The sequence below is a fragment of the Dicentrarchus labrax genome, unplaced genomic scaffold (assembly GCF_905237075.1).
Source record: "Dicentrarchus labrax unplaced genomic scaffold, dlabrax2021, whole genome shotgun sequence".
Classification (NCBI taxonomy): Eukaryota; Metazoa; Chordata; class Actinopteri; family Moronidae; genus Dicentrarchus; species Dicentrarchus labrax.
The window spans coordinates 21,058,047-21,081,456 of NW_026136704.1; the positions used below are offsets into that span (position 1 = coordinate 21,058,047).

The 23,410-nt window shown below is 41.5% G+C and overlaps 1 protein-coding gene across 1 annotated transcript in view; it reads left to right on the forward strand.

The window, feature by feature from the left end:
* map3k10 (mitogen-activated protein kinase kinase kinase 10) overlaps window positions 1-22,825 on the forward strand; it is a 34,387-nt gene extending 11,562 nt beyond the window's left edge. The window contains exons 2-11 of the mRNA XM_051397077.1: window positions 10,202-10,382; window positions 11,450-11,598; window positions 13,946-14,121; window positions 14,869-15,115; window positions 16,572-16,694; window positions 16,799-16,937; window positions 17,959-18,071; window positions 18,163-18,452; window positions 19,746-20,274; window positions 20,695-22,825. Of these exons, the coding sequence (XP_051253037.1) occupies window positions 10,202-10,382; window positions 11,450-11,598; window positions 13,946-14,121; window positions 14,869-15,115; window positions 16,572-16,694; window positions 16,799-16,937; window positions 17,959-18,071; window positions 18,163-18,452; window positions 19,746-20,274; window positions 20,695-21,101 (2,354 nt within the window). The 3' untranslated portion in view covers window positions 21,102-22,825. The remainder of the gene's footprint in view (window positions 1-10,201; window positions 10,383-11,449; window positions 11,599-13,945; window positions 14,122-14,868; window positions 15,116-16,571; window positions 16,695-16,798; window positions 16,938-17,958; window positions 18,072-18,162; window positions 18,453-19,745; window positions 20,275-20,694) is intronic.
* The last annotated feature ends 585 nt before the right edge of the window (window positions 22,826-23,410 follow it).

Here is a 23,410-nt window from a genome sequence, read left to right on the forward strand (position 1 = left end):
GATTGTTAGAAGGACTTTGGACTGTTTTCAGTTCTCTGGCATCATGTGAACTCAGCCACACTGCTAACAGATGTTTGTATCTCCTCGCTGTCAGAAGGGAACACTGCTGAGTTTCAGTCTGTCTCAGTGAGTGAGAGACAGAGGGAGAGCCACAGTGACACAACTAAACCAAACACTGACACCAGTCAATGGCTGCATGATTACAAATGAGAATACACATGCACGCACACACACACACACACACACACACACACACACACACACACACACACACAACAATTCTTCTTCCACTGGTCAATAAAAAGTTGATTTGAAGCCAGTTAACAATGATGACTTCCCAGAAAGCTCTCTTTTACTGCATTGCAGCTCAGGCTCTCTGTGGACCTGCCAAACACACTGACACACATTTACACAGGCTGTGTACTGTGTAATGTTGTTGTACGTCACGAATTACAGAACGCAGCCGAGTAAGTGTCAAGCAACACACTGCATTGATGTGGATACAACTAATACTGTACATATACTGTGTTTTGATTAGCTGCTTGTAGTCGCTGTTCAAATGTTCATTAAGATTTTGTCACATTTGGGGTCTTGAAACTGTATCCATCCATATACAAGCACACAATTACATGCAAACATACAACACCAGTGGATTATATACTTGCTGTGTATTTGCATAAGCAGACAAAAGGCTGGGTTTCTCAGTCCCTGTCTGAAAAAACAAGCCCAAAGAGTATTTTACTGTACTCTGCGTTAGGAGGCAAACAGTAGTGCAGTTAAATGCCATCACTGCCTCACATTCACCTCCACTCTTCAGCCGCACAAAGAGGAGTGTCTGAGGAGCAACGGCACGAGAGGTCGTCTGAAATTAAAGTCTAGATAACAAAGAACTGGAGGGAAAACATTTAATACACAACACATTTGTGTTTCTCTTGTTTTATTTGAGCTATCAGTTAAGTTACTTAAAGGACCAGTTTGCGACATTTAGGAGGATTTATTGGCAGAAGTGGAATATATTATTCATAAGTATGTTTTCACTTGAGTCTAATCACCTGAATATATGAACTGTTGTGTTATTGTTACCATATAATGAGCCGTTTATAAGGAGGCTATCTGCAACGACACTGATAGATGCCACTAAATCCAACACACTGGTCCTTTAAGTCAGATTTGCCTGTGGAATAAAGCTGCTGAATATAAGCACAATATGACTTTGTGTGGCAGCGCAGTACATTTCAGTATTACAGACAGTAATGTCCCACACTCACACTTACATTGGCACCTCCTGGGCTGTTGTATGTTCGCTGGTGTTAGAGGGTCATTGTTGTTTGCCAGCAGCCTGGCACGGAGAGTGGGCAGTGGGCAGAGAAGGCGCTGGGTGTCCTTCACCCACTTTCATAGTGGAGTCAAGTAGAGGACACTTCAGTTACATAACAGACAGTTCACTATATGATTGGACTGTATAGACCTGAGAGTCACCAAGAGATTGTTTTATTCAGCATTTATGTTCACTACTGGAGAGATTTTTATTGTCATGTTGTATTATTGTACACTTGACTTGATTCCTGGAGCTCAGGTCCTCCATAACTCATGAATGTTACATCAATTAAAATGACATGCAATGTAATATATAAAATATAAAATAGAGTAAAATTAACAATATAATCAGTGATGATTTTCCATGTTGTGTTTCAGAAAAATGAAACAATATAACTGATAGACAAGACTGCTCAGTCAGTGCTGAGTCTTAAACATCTTAAAACAAGTGTAAACGTGCATCAGGTGAGATTACTCACTTCAAATTTAAATTAAACTGTTTTGTCTTGGTTGTGGGTGGATGTTTTGCATCATAATTAATGAGAAGAACAGAAAACCAAAATAGACGGGCAACGCTCTCATCTCATATCTCGATCATTCTGCTGATTTTTATTGACAGGTTTTGTTGTGATGTCTTCGTCTGTGCTCGCTCATCAGCATCATGTTCTGATGAATGCTTCATGACAACATGTCTGCAGTTTTGTCTGTTAGTTACAATTAAAAATCACCAAAGTCAGTACAAGAGAAGCGCTCCAGTTTTCAATTCAGCATCAAATCTGAAGAGTAGATAAAGGAGCCATGAAGTTTGAAATCTGTCATGAGTCTCTCTCTAAATTCCCACACTGTAAGTACTCCCCTTTTTTCGTACCACACACACTCCACGCAAAAAGAGAAAGCCACCTCATTTAATACCTCAATCTCTTGAGAGTGAGGCTGCCTGGTCACACGAATCTGGCAGCTGCGTTTGTGTGGAGACAAAGTGAATGGCTGCAGGGTGAAACTGTGCCACTGCGCGGCTCAGGATTAGAGCCCTGATGGCCTGTGGTGGTACAAGTGGAGCCAAGCCAGGGTATCAATGACATGGGAGCATACTCACTACAAACTCCATAACAAAGCACGGGGGAACGGGGGAAGAGACCCAGTGATTCGCTGCACATCTTGCTCTGGTGTACATCGGTCATTTTCGCCTTAATTGAGGGGTTGTTTGTGTGCTGAGAGGCTCTAAATGCAGCAGATGTGGCTGCTTAAAGCCCTTTATAGATCAACTTTTAGATATCTAACTGAATGGTTTTTATGGAGAAATAATTGTCTTTCATCTGTAAATCTACTGTATGTTTTTACATTTATTGTATTTGAACAGACATGGATTTTAAGTTATGGGGAGGAGGATTTGAAGTTTTTTTTATGTGAGAGATGTTTTATGTCTTCCTGTGCTCGAAATCTCTTGAGAGACGAGATGTGCAAACGCCAAAGGAAAATGGAGAGACCTATTGAGATACAAAGACATCTGGTATGTGCTGCCAGGAAAATGACAAAAGCTCTCCCTCCAGTCATCTCTCTTTACCTCTAGCAGCCCGCATCTTTTCATCCACTCATTATTACCCTCTTTCTCCCCCATCTCGCTCTCTGTTTCTTGCCTTCTCTCACTCCCCCTGCACTGGCTCTTCATCCCTTTTCAGCTGCTTCTTCCCAATATTTCATTCTCCCTCTCTTGCCCTCATTTCTGCAGCTTTTCCCTCTTGTCATTTTTGTCCCTTTCTTGCCTCCTTCCTCCTCTCATCCTCCCATCCCCCATTCCTCATCTTCAAACCTCCACCCAGCTTTGCCTCCTCATCTTCTTACCCCCCCACACTCCCCACTCCCACCACCTCCCACATTATGCACACACAATCTACCTCTCAGTTACTCTGTTTTTTGACTCCCTCCACTCTTTTGCTTTCCCTGCGTCTCTTCTTCCACGTCTTCTCCCCGGTGTGTTGTGATCGTAGCCAGGCTGGCGACAGCTGCAACGGCAGACAGTCAGGCAGTGGGCAGAGGGAGGGAGGGAAAGAAGGGATGACGATGGGGGGAGAAAAGAGGGGATGCGAAGATGAAGAGACAGTCATACGTTGGTTGGGTTAGAGGGGGTGGTTATTTTTTTTGATCTTTGCCGAAGCAGAAACAGAGACGGAGACGTCGGGTCTGCGGGGGCGAGGGGCTTGCTGCTCAGCATCCCATCTCGTCTGTGTTGATGCACCGTCGGCTTGCTGCCACATCAGTCAAGTTGCCGTTGTTTGTCTCCCATGACATGCTCAGACACACCAGCAGAACCAGATGACTGGGACCTGCACTGCGGCGGCGGTGTTGTGTCTAAACAGCCAGCAGCTCAGGGCATGAAGGGCGATGAGTTAGGTGGGAGAAGGTGTGAAGATGTTGTGAGGTGTGGAGAGTTAGAGGGAGGTATCGGAGACACTGTCGGGGGGTTTGTTGGAACTTCGGACCGGATTTGCTGACTTGGCGCCATAGGAACAGCTGTTCCACCCTGCAGGCCACACCTGTTTCTGCATGAGAGGAGGAGGAGGGTGGGAAAGAGACTGATGAGGGGAAAAAGAAGAAGAACAGGCTTAGAAAGAGAAAAGGGAAAAGATCATGGATCTGTTATTTTCTGTGTCCTGGTTTCTCAAATATTGAGCTTTAAAGATCTGACATACCAGCTGGTAGGACTGTAAGGGGTCTTCAGCCATATTAAATATTTAAACCCTGAAAGGTTCTTCCAAAAGAGTCAACACCAAAGTGCAGAAATACAGAAGGCATTGCACTTTCTATGTATGTTTCTTCTTGATTATTAGTCTTATTAAATATTTAACCCCACAAAACATTCAGAAATCAACGTTTACCAATATGTATATATGATATCTATGATAAAAAATAAACCTACAACCATGCTAGCGACTCTGTGAGGCTGTATTTAGACACAGCTGTGCTTCAAACTAAATAAATAGTAGGGTAAACACAGGTGTAAACAATGATACTAATTAAGGCTCTGTTCCATTTAGTGTATCCGAGCCTTTCTAGTGAGCCAACATGCACAACAGCAGCACCCTGACTCTGTTTAACCTGAATGGAAGTGAACCTTACTTAGTCTCATTGGTAACACCTGTGTTTAAAAGGTCTGATGAAGCAGATAACGGTGCTAGAGGAAAGGTTAAGGGAATCACCATGATAGTCAACCATCAAACTGTAAACACATACATTTTTTGTTTTAATTCAATGAAACAATCACAAAAACTAACCCTAACACATACGGAGGAGGTTGTGGGGGTGGAGGGAGCTGCAGGGTTATAATGATATATATATATATATAATGGCTGCTGTGTACACCTGCATGAGTATGATTGGATGTCACACAGCTGTGAATGAGTCAGTGTGGGAGTGAGACTTGGGTTCCTGAACCATCACTACGCTTCATTAGTTGTTGAATATTTTGTGTCTATAGATGAATTTAAAGGGGTATTCCAACTAATAAGTGCCAGATTATAAAGGAAAAATCAGCGGAATGCACCTTTTTAAATAGAAAACGAAGCAAAAGCAAGCATCGTTATAGGGGCATGAGGGTGTTCTCCTCTTCGCCTCTTCTTTCCCAGCATCGTAGTCTCGGCCTGTGACCTCTGCCCTTGTTACCATAACAACAAGTTAATGACACAGCAGACCGAACAGATCCTCAGCCAAGACAACACGAAACAAACAATATGAGTTAAACCGGTCGAGCCTTGTGTGTCTTTCACTGTTTATGTAACTCTTGTTGTTGAGTGACATTAGTGACATTCATACAGAGAAGATTTGTATTTGTGAAGCACTTTGTGACTGCGGCTCATAGAAAGAAAGCAGGATGTACAGCTCTTTCATTCTTTCTGCGTGGTTTGATCTCTAATTTACTGTTTTTGAATTAAATTTCTTCATCTGTGTCAAAAACTGCAAAAACCTGCATCAAATACTGACAGATCTCCAACCTGTATCATATCCCAGTTGTGTATCTTAGTCATAAGCTCCAGTTTCTTTTCACCTGACAGATAAAAAAAAACAAAGAAAGCCGCTTTAGTTCTGACAGGTTGAACCACCTGCAGTCAGCTGATCAGACCAGATCTCTCAGCTGACGGCTCAGATGACCACGCCCAAACCTCTGGTGGCTGATTGGTCGCTCTCACATCACATTAGTTTATTTAAGGCGAGGCAGCGCAGAGAGACAATAACAGTTTGGATTAACCAGCCAATGTTCAGATAAAGTGTTTTGTAATTATTTTGTAGTTTAATACAAATTTTAAAATAATCATAGAAAGCAACTACAAATTGTTTCATTCTTTTGTACATTTTTTTTCTTTTGTGGCTATAAACTAAATAAAATAACAACTATTAAAAATCATGTACAGAGGGTTTTTAAATAGATTCATATTATTTGTGCTATCTTGACCTTAAAACACAATTTTATTAGTTTAGTTCGTATTAATCATATAAGGTTTTGTTTTGATTGGATGAAAAATTAAATATTTAATCCTTTAATTGGTGCTTACATTGCAATCCCAATCAATTGTTTACTCTATTAACGGTCTAATCTTTTATTTTAAGTGCTGACTTAACGTTATCTTCTGTTCTCTGCTGAAACCGGCAGGGAGTTTCCAGATTAGAGCCGAACACGTCGCACTGCTTGTTTAAGGTGTTGTGAACTTCGCTGTAAGTGTCTCTGACAGAAATACCATCACTCCGGTTGCATTCTTCAGTGGTGAAATATCTGAGTGGGCTGGAGGCTAATATGTCACCTGCACTTACTAACCTGTCTGGAGATCATTAGTCAGGTTAGAGCCGGGCTGGTTACTCCTCCGACGGTGTTTGAACAGTGACTCAGTGGCATTTCTCAACACTTAGCCAGGGTTCAGGGTCCAAGGATGGAGGAGAGAACGGCAGCAGTTTAAAGGTTAAATCAACACAGTAAGAAAAGTGCCGCTGCTGCTCTCTGTGGGATGAAAATTTGACACTCTGGCCACTCCTCAATCAGCAGGTGTTTTTGACAGCTTTTCACTAATGCTCGGCTGTAATGGCGGTTTCTGGGTTGTGTCCAGATCTGCAGCATGCTATAAAGTTTCACACTGTGTGTCCCATCTCAGTCCTCCTCCAAGTCTGCAACTCAAACTACTGCACACCCATAGTGTGCCAGACCTTTATAGGTTTATTATACAATATTGTTGCTCCTTCACAACAGACCAGGAGCCTTTTATACCTTTTTCTATGGGTTATCATGAATTTTGAGACATTTATTCTCCCCACAGGATGATAATAATGATTATCTGATGCTTTCTTTAGCCCCACCATGAGATCAAAGTTCAGTTTGTCCTATACTTTGGCTCAGAAGTTTATTTGATTTATAGGGATCCTTTGAATATTGATTGACGATGAAGACTTTATTATCTTTAAAACTAAAAAACCCCACAGAGGATCGAAAACAAATCCCCAAATGGGGCGGTCAATTGCATCTAATGGAGGGTCCTTGAAAAAAGTTTGTGAACCCCTGAGCTAGGTGACCTTATTGAGTGGCTCTCTGTAGGTTATAACACAGGTCATTGATAAGATAAAGATTGATATCGGCTTTACACAGAAAAGGATCTCACTGGAGGACATAGAAAGAAATTAGAAAAAAAAAGACGAAGGAGAAACCATACTGGATCCAGTTCAAGCTCACATTTTCTATTATAACAGACTGATATTTCCTATAATGCAGGTTGCTATGGGAGCCTTTGTAGTGAGCAGGGAGCTCGACAGCAGCATTTCTTGCTTTCTTCTCATTCGTACTCTATTTTGAGATAACATTTCCAGCAGCGCAATGTTTGTGTAAAAGCCACATTATCCTTGAGGACTTTTTTTTCTCCGCTGTGATAAAATGTGCTGTGATGCTTCTGACGCCCTTGCGGGTGTTATCTGTGTGTTGCTGCACTTCAGGTTTCTGTGCTGCCAGCCGAGTACAAACATGTTGATCTTTGTGTTTGACGTATGGATGAAACGCCGGCGGTAGTGAAAACCTGTGGCCAAATGAATGAACATGCGCAGGAGGTGCTAGCAAAGCTGCACTGAGACGTTCTCGAGGTGTGAAAGTAACACGACGATGGTATAATTACATGAGGAGGAGAACGGGAGCAGGTGGAAGTGCTGCTTCGCTCACACGTTCAGTTTCCGTTAACGTGCCTCCATTCAGTTTCTATCTCTCTTTTTCTGTCCTCTCTGTTTCCACTCCACCCTGCAGGCCTCATGTCCTTTTCCCCCTGTATAGATGTGCTCTATATTCATGCACACAAAACAAACCAGGAAAGGTGGACTGTGCAGAGGTCACACCCATCTAAGCATGCAAACACATCCAGTCCTCTCAATCTTTTCTGAGTCTGTCTCAGAGCAAAGCTTTTGCTTTTCAGAGACACAGAGAGAGAGAGCACGGTAGCCTGAGGAGACAGCTGTCCCTCACAGAGACGACAGTATCAGAATAGAAAAGACGTCTGGGGACAATGTTTGAAACACTTCTTCCCTTTAGTATTCTCATTTCATGCTACTTTATATTAATACTTCACTGCATTTTAAAGGAAAATCTGCTTTTTATCCTGCTACATTTATCTGATTAGCTTATAAAACAGGGGACTCGACCTGGCTTGGGTCCGTGGCTGGTTTTGTCATCTCATAGGAGGGCCACTTCAGCATTCAATTACAACAATAAAGCCCAATAGTCTGAAATGTATACATATATATATACGTATATATATAATATTTCCATTATTGACATCATACTTAACCAAAAAATGCAAACAGCAGTTTCTGTTCATTTTATATAATCTGCTCTTTTCTTTATATATAAAGTTTATATTTTTCTGTATATATTGTATATGAAGGGCTTTAAATTCATATGAAACAACTACAAAATATAATTTAAAAAAGATCTTGCAGGACTGAATATATTGATATACTGATCATTTTCTCTATGAATCAATTAATTGTTTGGTTTGTTGTCTGTTGAGAAGTTGACAAAGCGGCTTTTTTGTCTGATATTTTTTTGTCTAAAATTCAGAGATTTTAATTTACTTTAATAGAAGAAAGAAGAAAACCAGCAAATATTCAACATTTTCACTCAGTTTTTTTTCTGTTGCTCCACTAATTATTTTGATTATTAATTAATCTGCAGATTAATTATTAATAATCAAACAATTATTTGAATGAAACCAGTATCTCTCATAGACATCTCCAAGCCAATTAAGTTGGAAACCACTGGTTTAATATTTAACAATGTGATTATCACATTGTTTTTTATGTAAAATCCTAATATGTTAAATAACTATCAGATAAAAGTAGTGGCTAAAAAGGAGCCTGAAATAAGAGCACAATTATAAAGAAAATAGAAATACAACAACATGCATCAGTAATAACGTCCCTTATAACACTGAAAGAGAGTAAAAGTTTCAACACACTACCTTTACTTAGTAATAGAATATTTTAACGGTGTAGTGTTGCTACTTTTACTCGAGTACAGAATGTGAATACTTCTTTCTGACTGTGGAAATATCTACAGACTGGCCTGAGATCAATTCTTTATCTCTGAAACTGGTCTCCTAGCGAGCTTGTGGACAGAGCGGCGCACAGAGAGGCACACCTTTATCACGTGAAACCCTGTGTGTGTGTGTGTGTGTGCATGTGTGTAAACAAAGACGCCGCTGTGTGTGTGTGTGTGTGTGTGTGTGTGTGTGTGTGTGTGTGTGTGTAGCCTCTCTCCACCACCCTTTGCATACGCCTGTAGATAAGTGAGAAAGGGAGAAAGCAACCCCCACCTGCCTCCCAGTGCCTGTGAACTGTGTACACTCCAAATATTTCCATAGCCAGCCCTCACACGGAAATGAAGGAGGAAGTCGTAGCAGGGAGACATAGAGACGGGGTTGAATTCTAACATTTATGAGGATACTGTTTAAATTAAAATGTCTGTCACTGTATGGACGATATATATACACACACACACTGCAGACTGCTGGACCAGAGAAACCTTGAACAGCACACTGGTCCGACCACACCTGTATTGTAAACATGAGCTTGTTTCTGAACACCTGTACACCTTTTACATTTAGTATTTTACCTTGTGACACAGTTTTACATCTCTGTGGTATTAAACTGGATCAGAAACTGGACTAAAACAATTTTAAAAAATACTTAAAATTGACTAAAATCAACAAGATTATGAAGTCACATTTTGATGATTTATCCGAGTGTCAATGAATTCTCTTATATTGTGTATATATTGGTTTATTTTATTTATGTTCTGTGTTATTTTATGAATTTAATTATCTTTTTTTATGTGTGCAGCATGAAGGAACTCCAAACTTTCATTTCGTTATACAACATTGTGTATTTACTTGATTCATTAAGTACTTTCTCTATAAATTGATACATTTTTTGGTTCATAAAATAGTGAAAAATCATCCATCACATTTACAAATAACCAAGCCGAGGTCTTCAAACTGCCTGTTTTGTTCGACTAACCAAAGAAATTCAGTTTATTATCATAAAGAACAAAGAAAACCAGCAACTATTCACATGTAAGAAAGTGAAAACCAGTAAATATTTCATACTTTAGTTAACTTAAAAGTGAGAATACTTCAGTTTTATTGTATAAAACTAGCCACACATTCACAGTCACAACAGGATTTTTACAGTAATAACTCCTGACCCGTTGAGCTCTCTCTGCTGTTTGACCTCTTGTCACAGAGCATTTACAGATCTGAACGTCACAGAAGCAGTTTTTTGTTTTGAATGTTGCTGTCTGATGAGCGCTGTGTGTACAGCACTGTCATCTTTTAACTCAAACTGTTGTGTGTATCTCTGTCCTCAGTCCTCATCCTGGAGCCGGTGGAGCGGGACGATTTGTGCGGGAAAGTCCTGAAGATCACAGACTTCGGTCTGGCCAGAGAGTGGCACCAGACCACCAAGATGAGTGCAGCGGGGACGTACGCCTGGATGGCCCCGGAGGTTATCAAGCTCTCGCTCTTCTCCAAGAGCAGCGACGTGTGGAGGTACTGCACTCGTCTCCGTGTTTCACCTCATTCCCCAGATTTATACAGTAACAGACTTCTTCAGAACAACTGGAGGTATAGGAAGAGGAATATCAGACAGTTTTGTGAAATTGCTTTGAGTGACCTTCAGTTTAACTGAGGGGTTTTAAAAAGAGATTCAAGAATAAATGCATTAAAGGTTGTACAACTTGATTTTATAGTCCAGTAAAGTCAGATTAAATCTTATTATTCTGTTATTAAAAGTGTTTCCACCGCCTTGTTTAATTGATTTCAAGGGGAACCCGACTGAATCTGACCACTGATTGTCTCCTGTGTTTATCTAGATCATATAGACGCATCAGTATTAAATTGAGTGTTTCATGACCAGTCACCAAAAACTCCTTGTAGTAACAAAATCAACAAAACTGCAATATAAATATACTCAAAAACATTTGAAATCAGATTATTCATTCACTGATGCACTAATGTGTAAGCAGCATTTTTTACTCCTGTAGTTCGTCAAGATGGAGCCAGTTTTGAGTCAAGTTAGGTAATTTATTCTGTAATATCATATTTCATAAGCTCCTCATATTTTTTGTTTATAAAACTTTAATATGTTAAGTAACTACAGTTGTTAGATAAATGTAGTGGAATAACAAGTACAACATTTCACCCAGATACAGAAGTATTAAATATAAATACTTAAGTAAACTAAAAGCACCACACACGTGTACTTAAGTACAATACTTGAGTAAACTTACATATTTATTCTCCACCGCTGGCGTGTACATTTTGTTGTTTATTTTAACTTTGTATCCTGAATATGTTGCATCACAGACAAATAATTCAGTTTTCAGTCAGTGGAGATTTCCAGGGCCTTCATCAGCATCTTCTGTCCTTCATCAGGAGGTAGACTGTGCTTGGTTGTCATGGAGATGCTGCCCTGGTGTCCTTGCTGCAGCAGTCATGGGTTCAAGTCCCCCCCCCCCCCTTATCTTCAGTTGTCGTATCTAATAAAGACAAAAACAAAACCGGTAACATTTTCCCTGTCTGTCCTCTCTCTGTGTTTCTCTCTCTGTGTGTCACAGTTTCGGTGTGTTACTGTGGGAGCTGCTGACCGGTGAGGTTCCCTACCGGGAGATAGACGCTCTGGCAGTGGCTTACGGTGTTGCCATGAACAAGCTAACACTTCCTGTCCCCTCAACGTGCCCTGAACCTTTCGCTCAGCTGCTGGCAGGTAAGCAGCCCGAACACCTGGACACTTTGAGTGGTTATTAAATCCAAGAATACAGATTTGTGATTTTCAAGGAAGAAAAAACGTCTCACTGTGAAAACAGTTTGACAGATGTTTGTTTTTTTCATCGTACGACTTCCTCCTACGTCTCTGTTGTTGTATTCATTCATGGTTGGCAGGTTTAGTTTTATGTCTTTGGGCTTTTTCTTTTAGGACTGTACATCAGTTATCAAATACAAACTTAAACATGTCACTGATTGAAACTCACTTGTGGTTACTTTAAATGTACAATATGTAAGCGTGGGATCATGGGAGTTGTCATTCTTTCAGTGTTCATTAGGTTTTTACCAGGAGCTGAATTATCCACAGAGGTCTCCTTCTCTCCAGAACAAACAGATGTGGTGGCAAAACCAGTAAAAACACCAAATACAGCAATTTAAAAAACTTAAAAAAAGAGTGTTTCTCCGACACTGTTCAGTACACAGAAGACCGCCTTGGAGACGAGCTGCTTCTAACGTCAGCTCATCTTGTTTCTCTGATAACTTAAATGACTAAAATCCTTCATCCAGTTAACCTATATATAGTTAGAAATGCAGAAAATCTAAAAAGTGTATCATAAAAATGTCAATTTATGACACACACAACACATGCACCATTGACAGGTGACCGATTAAAGCGCACCTTTACCTGAATAAAATGAGAGATTTCTCTGGGTTTGAACATTGTTGGAAACATTTGGGATAATTTAAGAACACAACACAACAACATTTATAATACAGGTTTAGTGTTTATAGTCATTTTAATGTTACATGTTATGGGTTTGAGATTACTGGAGGTTTTGAGGTCACAGATGAGTAGTTTTTTATTCTCAGATGAACACTAAAGAGTTAAAATGGTTGAAGTCTGAACAGTTTCATTAAGTTGCTTTTTATACATCCGCGTGCAGTCCTGCGCCTGAGCTCCCCTGGGCCGGATTTCTCCTTTTCACCTTGCAAATAATCCAGGCAGCGCTCTGTTAACAGTGGTAGAGTATTAACCGGCTCTTGTTTCACAGTTCAGGTCATCTCTGTTTGAACACACGCACCTGCCATATATCCAAATTGCTTTAATGTGCTTATTCCCCAAGCTCCTTTCTTCGTGGATGGGTGAGCTGCAGGTCAGGTTTTTTACATCTAGTTAAAAAAAAAGCAAGAGGTAGTTGTTTCTTAAAACTGCCAGCCAATTTCAGTCACCTCCCTCCACTTCCCTCCCACTCTGCTCCTAAAGCTCTTCCTCCTCATCCCTCCTCTCACTCCACTTCTTCTTATCCATGTTCATCCGTTAATCTCTCCTTTTTCATGCCTCGCTGCTCTCTACACTCTGTTTACTCCTGTCATCATCTCACTTTCATCTCCTCTCCCTCCAACTTCATCCACATTCTTTTCATGCCAATTTTAGGTTACCTAATAAACAAACTGTACCTGCTATAAACTGAGAAACAGCTCTCTGGTTGTGCTCGACAAAATGTACTTTAGCATGAATTGTATTCTTTTTAGTAGATGGTTGGTTTAATCATGTTGTGGAGATCGTGCTGATCAGTGTGTGGCTCAGCAGATTATTGTAGGTGTGCACCATGTTTCTGCAACACTGTCAGTCAGGGTTTGGCTCATGACGGTTGCCATATGCTGTCCCATCTTGCTCGCTTCCACTTTCTCATGTTGCCTTCTCTACTGCCAGAAATGGGAAAAAAAGAATATATCTAGACCAAAAATTCATGGTTCAGTCTAACTACACAACAAGATGTTTGTACGCTTTGACCTGTGTTTTAGGAATGAATGTCGATGAAAGGAAAAGTCTTCTGCTAACGAAGCCTGCCGCAGCTCTCTTGTGCTATAGAGCTCCATTGTTGTCCAAAAAATATTAGAAACACATCAATGAGCCACATTGTTCCACTGGGTGATGTTCCTTCATTACCACGTACACACACGCTGTAGTTTATTTACAGTCGATCCCACGTACACTGCCCCTGCTGCCCTAAATATTCACTAGAGCACCAAATGTGTATCCATCCACCACAGAAAATAGTCCCCAACAAATCCACTATTTACTCCTGATTGAGTAACATTTACTAAAAACTACAGTGCCCAGGTTTTTAAGGAAATTATTTAGCCTTTATTTTAAATGAAACTACATGTTTGAAATTATCTATCTATAGAGTCTGTCTAGCTATTCATCTGCTAAATGTATATAAAGTAATGTAATGACCTCCATCATATGAACTCACAACTACAATGATGTTTCACCTAGCATCTGATTAGGACTATAAAATACACTATAAACACTAACCTCAGTAATAACTCTTGTCCCTCAGAGTGCTGGAGCCCGAACCCCCGCAGCAGACCCTCCTTCAGCAGCATCCTGAGGCGATTGCTGACCATTGAGCAATCGGCCATGTTTCAGATGCCTCTGGAGTCCTTTCACTCCTTACAGGAAGACTGGAGGCTGGAGATCCAGCAGATGTTTGACGAGCTGCGGGCCAAAGAGAAGGTGAGAAATCTGAAAACACAGATCCAGTCAGGTCAGCTTGGAGTGGCTAGGGATATTCAATAATATTAGCAAGAAATACAGATTTAAAAACGGACTTTGAGCAGTCAAGATAACGTAGAGTAGTTAAAGATGAAGAGATCAAAGAAAGATAAAGATAAAAGTGATCTTAACTGAGAAGGTTTTATTTGAGCTTTTTAGCAGAAAAACAATCTGATTTCATATTGAGGCTGGCAGTAATTTCACTCTTTCACTCTCTGAGGTGTTTCTCCAAGTTAGAATTATCTCAGCAACAAGCCTGTTATCACAAGAGGTGCTGCTATGCTAATAACCTCTCATCCTCCTCTTCCTCTTCCTCTTTTTCTCTCATGTCCCTTTTTTCTTCTCCTTTCCCCTTCTTCTCACCCTACTCTCTCCTCTACCTCTTTTCATCTCCTTTCCTCCTCTTCCTGTCCTCTTCTCTCCTCCTCATCCTCTCATCTCCTCTCCTCTTTTGGTCATCCTCTCTTCTTCCTTTTTTCCTTTCCTGTCCCTCTTTTCATCTCCTCTCCTTTCCTCTCCTCTCCTCTCCTCTCCTGTCCTGTCCTCTCCTATCCTTTCCTCTTCCTCTTCCTCTCCTCTCCTCTCCTCTCCTACTTCACCTCTTCCTCTCCTCTCCTCTCCTCGCCTCTCCTCTCCTACTTCACCTCTTCCTCTCCTCTCCTCTCCTCTCCTCTCCTCTCCTCTCCTCATAATCTCCCCTCTGCCCAGGAGCTGAGATCTTGGGAGGAGGCGTTGGCTCGAGCAGCCGAGGAGCAGAGGGAGCAGGAGGAGCAGCTGCGGAGGAGAGAGCAGGAGCTGGCGGAGAGGGAGATCGACATCGTGGAGCGAGAGCTGAACATCATCATCCACCAGGTGTACCAGGAGAAACCCAGCGTAAAGAAGAGAAAGGGCCACTTCAAGAAGAGCAGACTGCTGAAGCTGGGCCGAGACAGCAACTGCATCAGTCTGCCCTCTGGTGGGTTCAGGGAGGAACTGCAGTCAGGTTTTAATCTGATGAATCAGCTGCACAAAACTGGCGTAGCTCCCAGTTTGATGCCATTTCCTGTTACTTGGGGATTTTTTTCCAGGCTGGAAATTTAGGACATAGACTACAACGTCACACTGCAAAGTCACTTCAGTCTCTTTATTATTCTGAAGAGAGGAAAACCACACAACAGTTCAATTCACTGTATCGTGATGAATGATCGCAGCCTAGTGTGCAGTCATAGTTTCTTCAGAATATGTTACTGCCATGAGCAGAATTACATTTATTCTCTTTTAAAAGACTTTAGTTGACCAGTTTAGAAAAACAAATATTTGTGAAGCTCTAATCATCCAATATTTGGTTGTTTTAGTTGACAAATAAATTTAAAAGAAATGATGAAAAAGACCTTCATTAATGGACTAATTGTTTCAGCATCTTAAAGGGGTTTGAGGCCTCGGTTGTATTTTTACGTTTATACTTTATGTGTCTATAGAAAAATAGCAACAATAACCAAATGATTGGCTGAGATACATGTGGCTATAAGGCTGCACTGTCCGTAATACTGTAACAGAGGACGACAGACAGATAGAATATATCACTTAATTCAGTTTCTTCACCTGTTTGCTTTTCAGGGTTGTAAATAGAAGTTTGATTCCACTTCCTCACCCATTGTCGTAATCCACAGACAGAAGGGAAATGAGAGGGATGTGAAGAGAGATGACAAGAGGGATTTATTTAAAAGTAAATCTGCATTTTGCAACAGTTACAAACTACAATACAATCTTTTAGAGTAAAAAGTAGCCTTCATAATCCCACACATTCATCCAAATCCTCCATTTTAACACAATACTGTAACAAATAATTCTAATTAATAAACAATCACTTCTCTCTCCAGTATCCATCTTTCATACTGTAATAAATTTGTTAGTTTGCTTGACACCTTTGAAAATATTTATTCTGATTAATAAATGTAGACCTAGTCTTTGATTCTTTTCTTGTCTTATGTTGTTTTTATTTAGCTTTTCTGAAACTATTGCAATATGTTTTATTTTCTGAAACAAATTGTCCCCTCACAATTTTTAGTCACGTCATCCCGGCGCCGAACCTGATCAGAACTGTATGTAGGAATAATAGTAGCAGTGTATGTTATGTTGATGATTCTAGGTTTAGTGGGAATAGTTCTCTAATATATTGTGTACTTTATAATTGTTGCATGGTATATTTAGGAAGACTTCTTTTTTAAATTCAGTTTTTGGGGAATTGTATGCCTTTATTAGAGCGACGCTGACAGAAAAGTCATCTGGGCACCTCTGTGTGGCTTTTAATTCAATTCTCATTTAAGCTCATAGTGTGCACATTGCTGTGTGTGTGCCCAAAGTTTAAAACTGTATGCGAATGAAAAATTATTTATGTAAAAAAAACTTCTTCTCTTCTTGCTCACCTGTAGGCTTTGAGCATAAGATCACAGTTCAGGCGTCTCCCAGTGTGGACAAGAGGAAGACTCAGGGGAGCGAGAGCACCACCCCGCCTGCCAGCCCGGGCGTCATACCCCGACTGAGAGCCATAAGACGTGAGTGCAAACACCCAAAATAATGAAAAAGCGTCCTGTGTGAGAGGAAGTGAATGTCAGGTAGGGATGCATTGTGCTTAATGTTTATACTGTTTGTCCGTCAGTGACACCGAGCGATGGCAGTAAGACGTGGGGCCGCAGCGCTGTGTGTAAGAAGGAAGATCTGTCGACCAGCAAGAAGAAAGGACGTACGTGGGGACCAAGCTCGACCCACCAGAAAGAGAGGGTCGGCGGGGAGGATAAGTACGTGCATGATGAGTCAATAAGACAAACATTTATAACTCTTCAACACAAAGTCATTTGTTATTATATGTTAAATCTGCAGTGGTGGAAGAAGTATTAAGATTTTACTTTACTGAGGTTAAAGTATTAATACCACACTGTAAAAACACTCCAAGTTAAAGCCCTGCATTTAAAATGTTACTTAAGTAAAAGTATGTAAGTATAATCAGGAAAAAGGTAAAAGGTATTAAAAGTTAAAAGTACTCGATGCAGAAAAGTGTCCCCTCTGTCTGTTATACTATTATATGTTATATCATTAGATCATTGGTGACTGCAACTAATGATTATTTTCATTATCGATCAATCTGCTGATTAATTTCTCCATAAAGATTGATACTGATTGACTAAGTCCAAACCTAAAAACAAAGTTATTAAAATAATTAAAATGAAAAGCAGCAAGTCTTCACATTTGTTTAGTTTGTGAAGTGAATTAATTGTCTTTCAATATCATTCAATAATAATTAACTGACCTGGTTTCAGCTGTACTTGTATAAACTGTTGGATTGTTTAATTTATAACAAAACATCATATTTTATAATCTCTTTGTATGTTTTGTATGTAAAAATATTTAATCTTTAAAGTCACTAAAGTTGTCACATCTCGGTGTGAATAGATTGTAATCAATCAATGAATAAATTGTAATCAATCTACCAACAGGACAGTGTTTTTCTGCAAGGAGGTTAAACACAATGTACCTAATGAAACTGCAGAAAACTGGATCATGAGGATCGTTTTCTGCTCGCCCACTGAGATAACAGTTATCACAGGCGAGATGAAATGACATTTTCTCATATTGTTGTGGACAGATTATTGCTCATAACACACAGAAACAAAACCTTTCAATCAATATCTCATTACAGTCGGTGGACCAACCAGAAACAAAGCAATTATCTCTGGAAATTGTTGGAAATCGTTGTGTATGACGGCTGCCCTCATATGACGTGAACCTTCTTGTTTCTTATTCCTTTCTGTCTGTTTTCAGACTGAAGTCTTTGGGTGAGGGATCCAAAGTTTGGTCGTCCAGTGCACCAAATCTGGGCAAGTCCCCCAAACATGCACCTATGACCGCTGGCTTCTCCAGCCTCAATGAAATGGGTGAGTTTTGTTTTTTCATTGTGAGTCGTTCATCACTAACCTACGAGAATCAGCTCATATTTATTTGTTGAACTTCTTCTCTCTCAAACAGAGGAGTGCTGTGAGTTTGAGGAGTCACCAGGGTCCCTGCTGCCCTCAGAGACCAGCAGTAATGGGGCTGTGGAGGACCAGGGGTCCCTGTGGGGCAGCCTGGGGCCCAACGCGGTGTCGGTTGTCGGCGGCTGTCAGGGGCCCGGAGGCCTGGGGACGGGGGCGAGCTACCAGGACTCGCTCCGTCGCTGCAGCCAGAGGAAGAAGAGTGACATGTTGCTGTTGGGTTGCGCCTCTCTGCTCGCGTCTGTCGGCCTCGGACAAGACCTGCTGCAGCTTGGAAAACTACAGGTGAGAACACAGAACGGAGAGAACGGAGAGAGAGAAACATCCTGTGATCAAATAGAGCCATCACTCAGGTGTAGATGCTGCAAAGTCAGGTGATCCAGTGCAACACACAAAGGAGTCAGTAGCATTCCTGTTCAAACAAATTCAACCCATTAAGTATCAAAATGGTTTATTTCCTATTTTTTAGACTTGAGTATGAAATATAAAGTACAAAAAATAAGCTGTATGTTGGATTCATAAAAAAATAACTGAATAACAAATCAAAAAGAACAAATGATTGGTCAGTTTTTTGGTTTTCTGGGAGTTAAATGGGTCCGATTTTCAAATGGGACCTATGCTGCTCACAAACTCTACTACTGCTGATAATAATAAAAATACACATCTAGAGTAAATAAGCAAACAAAACAACCAGTATCACCAAACATAAGCAAACCAAACCCTATTACAAAATGTACTATAACTGACATACAAAACAGCAGCAAATAATCTTCATGTTCTAATTAATACAATCATTTTTTTCTTACAACATATTTAAGTATTTAGTTGATGTTTTAGGTTATAAATGTTACATTTATACAATGTTCCTCCCGTTACTGACTATATCTAACTGGGAGCTGATGTTATTTACACTCAACTCTTATGGCTCTGGATCTGGTCGGTATGTGAGGTTTTATCGATTTTAATTTGTTTTTATTGGGTCTTTTTTTTTACAACCCTTGCTTGCAAACAAAATATCCCCCACAGGATGATAAATCTTTAAATTGTTGTGTAAGTATCTGTTCATTCATACATTCCTTCCACCAGCCGCCGTGTCACAGAGCATGCGTGGTCTCATGATTGCACCAGAAACGTACAGTAACAGCGACTCTAAATCACCTGCGCAGTCTCCAGACCTCAGACTAATAGATCGCCTTTGGGATGAGATGAAACAGGATGAGCACGCTGCCAAAGTATCAGCAGGAAATGTGCGATGCTGTCGAGTCAGCGTGGTCCGAGGTCTGCATGGATGGCTTCCAGCACCTTGGGGATTCTGTGATTTGAGGATTTTCCGTCTGTTGTTGAAGCAAATGAGGCTCTTACCTAAGTAGATGCCGAGCGTACAGAGAGAGGATCAATGAAATGATTTGGGTGTGATCTTATTGCTGTAGTTGCTTTGATAGGGAGAGGAAGAGATTATAAAGAGTAACACATCTTTAAAGGAAGAAGGTGAAATTACCCCGGCTGTTGTTTTTAAGCTGATTTTCTGTTTATAAGACTACTGCTCAGCTTGTTGATGTGTCCTGGTGTTGTTGTCAGGTGCTTCAGGACGAGCACGACCTCAGAGAGGAGCAGCGTAAGAAGAAGGAGGGTCTCTTCCAGCGGACGGGACGTTTCCGTCGCAGCACCTCTCCGCCCAGCCGAAACCTCTCCCTCTCCCTCTCCAGACATCACGACTCAACACTCCCCTGCATGGACCCTTCTCCCTCAGTTACACTCCTCTCTTTGTCCTCCCTGTCTGACTGCAACTCCACCAAGTCCCTTCTTCCCTCCGACCCCGACGAGTACCCCCTGACCCCGGGGGTTAAAACACCTGTGGCCCCACCGGCTCCTGCCCTCAACCCACTCCTGGACCTGCGGGCGGAGAGCTTCAAGAAGGAGCCCAACCAGTCGCTCACGCCCACCCACGTGTCTGCAGCCATGGCCCTGAACAGAGGACACAGACGGACCCCTTCAGACGGGGCGATACGACCCAGAGCTCAAACTCTGGGACACCACAGGACGCCGTCAGATGGAAGCATGCCCATGCCTCCTCCACCGGGAGCACCACACAGAACTATCAACAAAGGTAAGAGTCTTCAGGCCTTTCTCACTTCCCAGTTTGTACATCCTCGCCTCGCCTCGCCTCGCCTCGCCTCCTCGCCTCGCATTTTAGTCCCTCCCACCCGAGAGAGGAGTTAAGGCGTCAGGCATTTAACAAAATTCTTCTTCAGACACTTAAAAAAGCGCTACACAAACAGTGAGGAGCAGAAAGTTTTGATCATCTTAAATAACTAGTACAACTTATCAATACATTTGTGTTTCTGCAATGCTTTCTACATTCCAGCTGTGTGTCACACCTCTTTTATACGTCACTGGTGCCAAAAACCATAGAAAAGACTACAGCAAAGGAAGTACACAAACACATCACCATAGCTCCTCTCTCCTCCAGATGCATTTTAAGATGGCATGCTGAGATTGATTGATGATTCATTCTTTCTTTACTCAGGTACCCAGGACACCCTGGACATCCCCCGCCTCCCCGACCCCTCTGCCATCTTCCCAGTCCCCCAGCGGCGTAAAGCCCCCGCTCCACCGATCCCCGACCCGGATCCTCTCTGCCTCATCAACCCCCTGGAGAGACCCAAAACACTGGAGTTTGCCCCCCGGCCACGGCCCACCCCAGCCAGGATGAGAGCCGACCCCTGGAAGCTGGGCTCTCTCTCCCGGACTCTCAGCTCGTCGCCGGGCAGCAGCTGCGACAGCCCCCTCGGTTCAGGGGACAGCAGCGCCAGCACCGCGCCAGCGCCCCGCAACCTGATGGACATGGACGTGGAGGGCCAGAGTTCGGACCCCACCGTTCCTCTGTGTGGACAGCGGAAACCGGCCACGCTCTGCGGACAACAATACTCGTAATGAAAAACAGCAAGTGGACATTTCCTGCTTTTTTTGAACCCGTTCCCAGGACATAAGAGCTTGGGCTGGATAAGGAACGCCTACTGATGTCTGAGCCGAGCAAAGTGCACTCACTGAAAGTTTGCAAAAACATCTCGTCATGTTTTAGGCACTTCCTGAAAGCCGTTCCTCTCATGTGTCCTTTTAGTGTCCTAATAAGGTGTGAAACCCTTAGAGCAAGCCTTTCCCTGATAGTGCTCTCTAACCTGCACGACACTTGGGGATCCTAGAGGCCTTTTTAAAAAGCCTTGTAGTGTGCTCACCCACCTACCTTACCCAACACTTTTATCCCTCCCAGGAAGCCATCTCTACCCGCTTCTTAGCGCCCCACGACCAGGTCACGACTCACAACCTTCAAAAGCCATTCAAGTACTTAAAAAGCCACTTTTTTGACTTTACTAACTGTTCATTTTGACCCATCTGCTTGTGCTTTAGCGTGTCTGTGTAGCTGTTCACTTTCTGCTTGCATCTCTCACTACACAAAGACCACAAGAAAAAAAATCACATTTCACCTAAACATACATCGCTACAAAAAAGGAGCTGGACTGTGTCTTTGTTCTTGTTTTGCACACCGTTTGTTCTGCCGGTGCACAAATATCTCCCATAAACCCCTCCTGCGTCAGCTCTGCCTTCATCCTCACGTGTCATTTCTCTGCACTGGGGGGTCGTCGTCACCTCTTCCCTGCAAGACTGAGACAGGAAAAAAGCCTTTTTTTCTCTCTCACTGCACTGGTGGACTGGTGATATCCTCAGCCTTGTACAAAAAAAAAAAACAGAGTTTATTTTCTCAGTGCATCCCTTCCGCAACCTGTTAGCAAAAATGTTTTTCTATCGGTTTGGCAGGCCAGGTGTGTTTCTCTTTGTGTGAATGTGTATATATATTACTGTACATGTGTGGAAGAACAACTTTTGCGTGCTGGTGCTTTTTCAGTGCATGTTATTTTACGTTTGAATGGTGCAGCAGTTCTTCAAAATAAGACCACTGGTTGCTACACACTTTCTCATCTGTTTGTCTTTCACACGTTTTTCTTTGTTTCTGATATAAACATTCCTCACTAGCGGTCAGTAGCACTCTGTATGGATCCCGTTCACGCCACTGAAATGGACACAAACAAAAGGAAGGTTCATGTTCTCCTCTGACGTATTCAACATCGGTCTCTCTGTGGACTCACGGCTGACAACTTTTATCTGCGGAGTTGTTTTCGCACCGTGGACATTTCCTCTGCAGGTGGTTATTTACTTGACAGTGCAAATTTCTCTAAATGAGTGTGTGAGTGTGAATATGCGTGTGTGTGTGTGTGTGTGTGTGTGTGTGTGTGTGTGTGTGTGTGTGTGTGTGTGTGTGTGTGTGTGTGTGTGTGTGTGTGTTGTTATTTGTATGGGATGATGACAATCCCATCGGTAGAAGAGTGAGCCCAAACTCATTCTCCTCGTGTGGTTAAGAACACTGAGTATTTATTAAATTTATTGTTATTATTGGAAAGGATTAATTATTATTACGATGCTCTTCCTGGGATATCTGTATATATTTGTTAATATAACAGGAAAAACCAAGGAAAACCTAGGAAACTGCTTACTGAAACGTCCATGTTGTCTCTAGTCTCAACCTGTGACATTTCTGGGTTCAGTGAGGAATAAGTGTGAAATGTGACGAATGAGAGACGAATAAAAAACAAAGAAAGATGTTTCAGTGTCAGTGCTACATGTATTTATTCATTCCATCCATTATATCCTCATTAGATCTATAATATCTGAGCAGTGATGGAGGAAGCAGTCAGATCTCTTAGTCTTGTACCAATAAGAAAGATAAAGTAAAAGAATCAGAAATGTCCCCCAGTGACTTTTATATTATATATATATATATTAACTATATGACATTAATAGATGCTCCTTCATGAATGTTTTAGTATTTAACTGTAAAGAAGCTGGTTGAGCTACTTTTAACTACTTCAGGTAGTCTACTGATACCTGAGCTAGGGGTTGGGGCCCCTACAGAGGGTCATAAGATAAATCTGAGGGCTTGTAAAGCTGGAGGGGACTTATGACTTTCTCCTCTTTTACTGGGATTTACATGTGAACACACAAAGTATTTATTACAAGAAAGAGGTTTTGCCTTGTTTGTCATTAGTTTTATCTGCTTAAAGTTAAAACAATTTGTGTAAAATGTTGTTAATAACAATTAAATAGGCTATAAATGATCCTGGCCATTCAAATTAATGCGAAAACTATGAATGTCATGCATTTAGCATTAAATATGACGTCATTATACG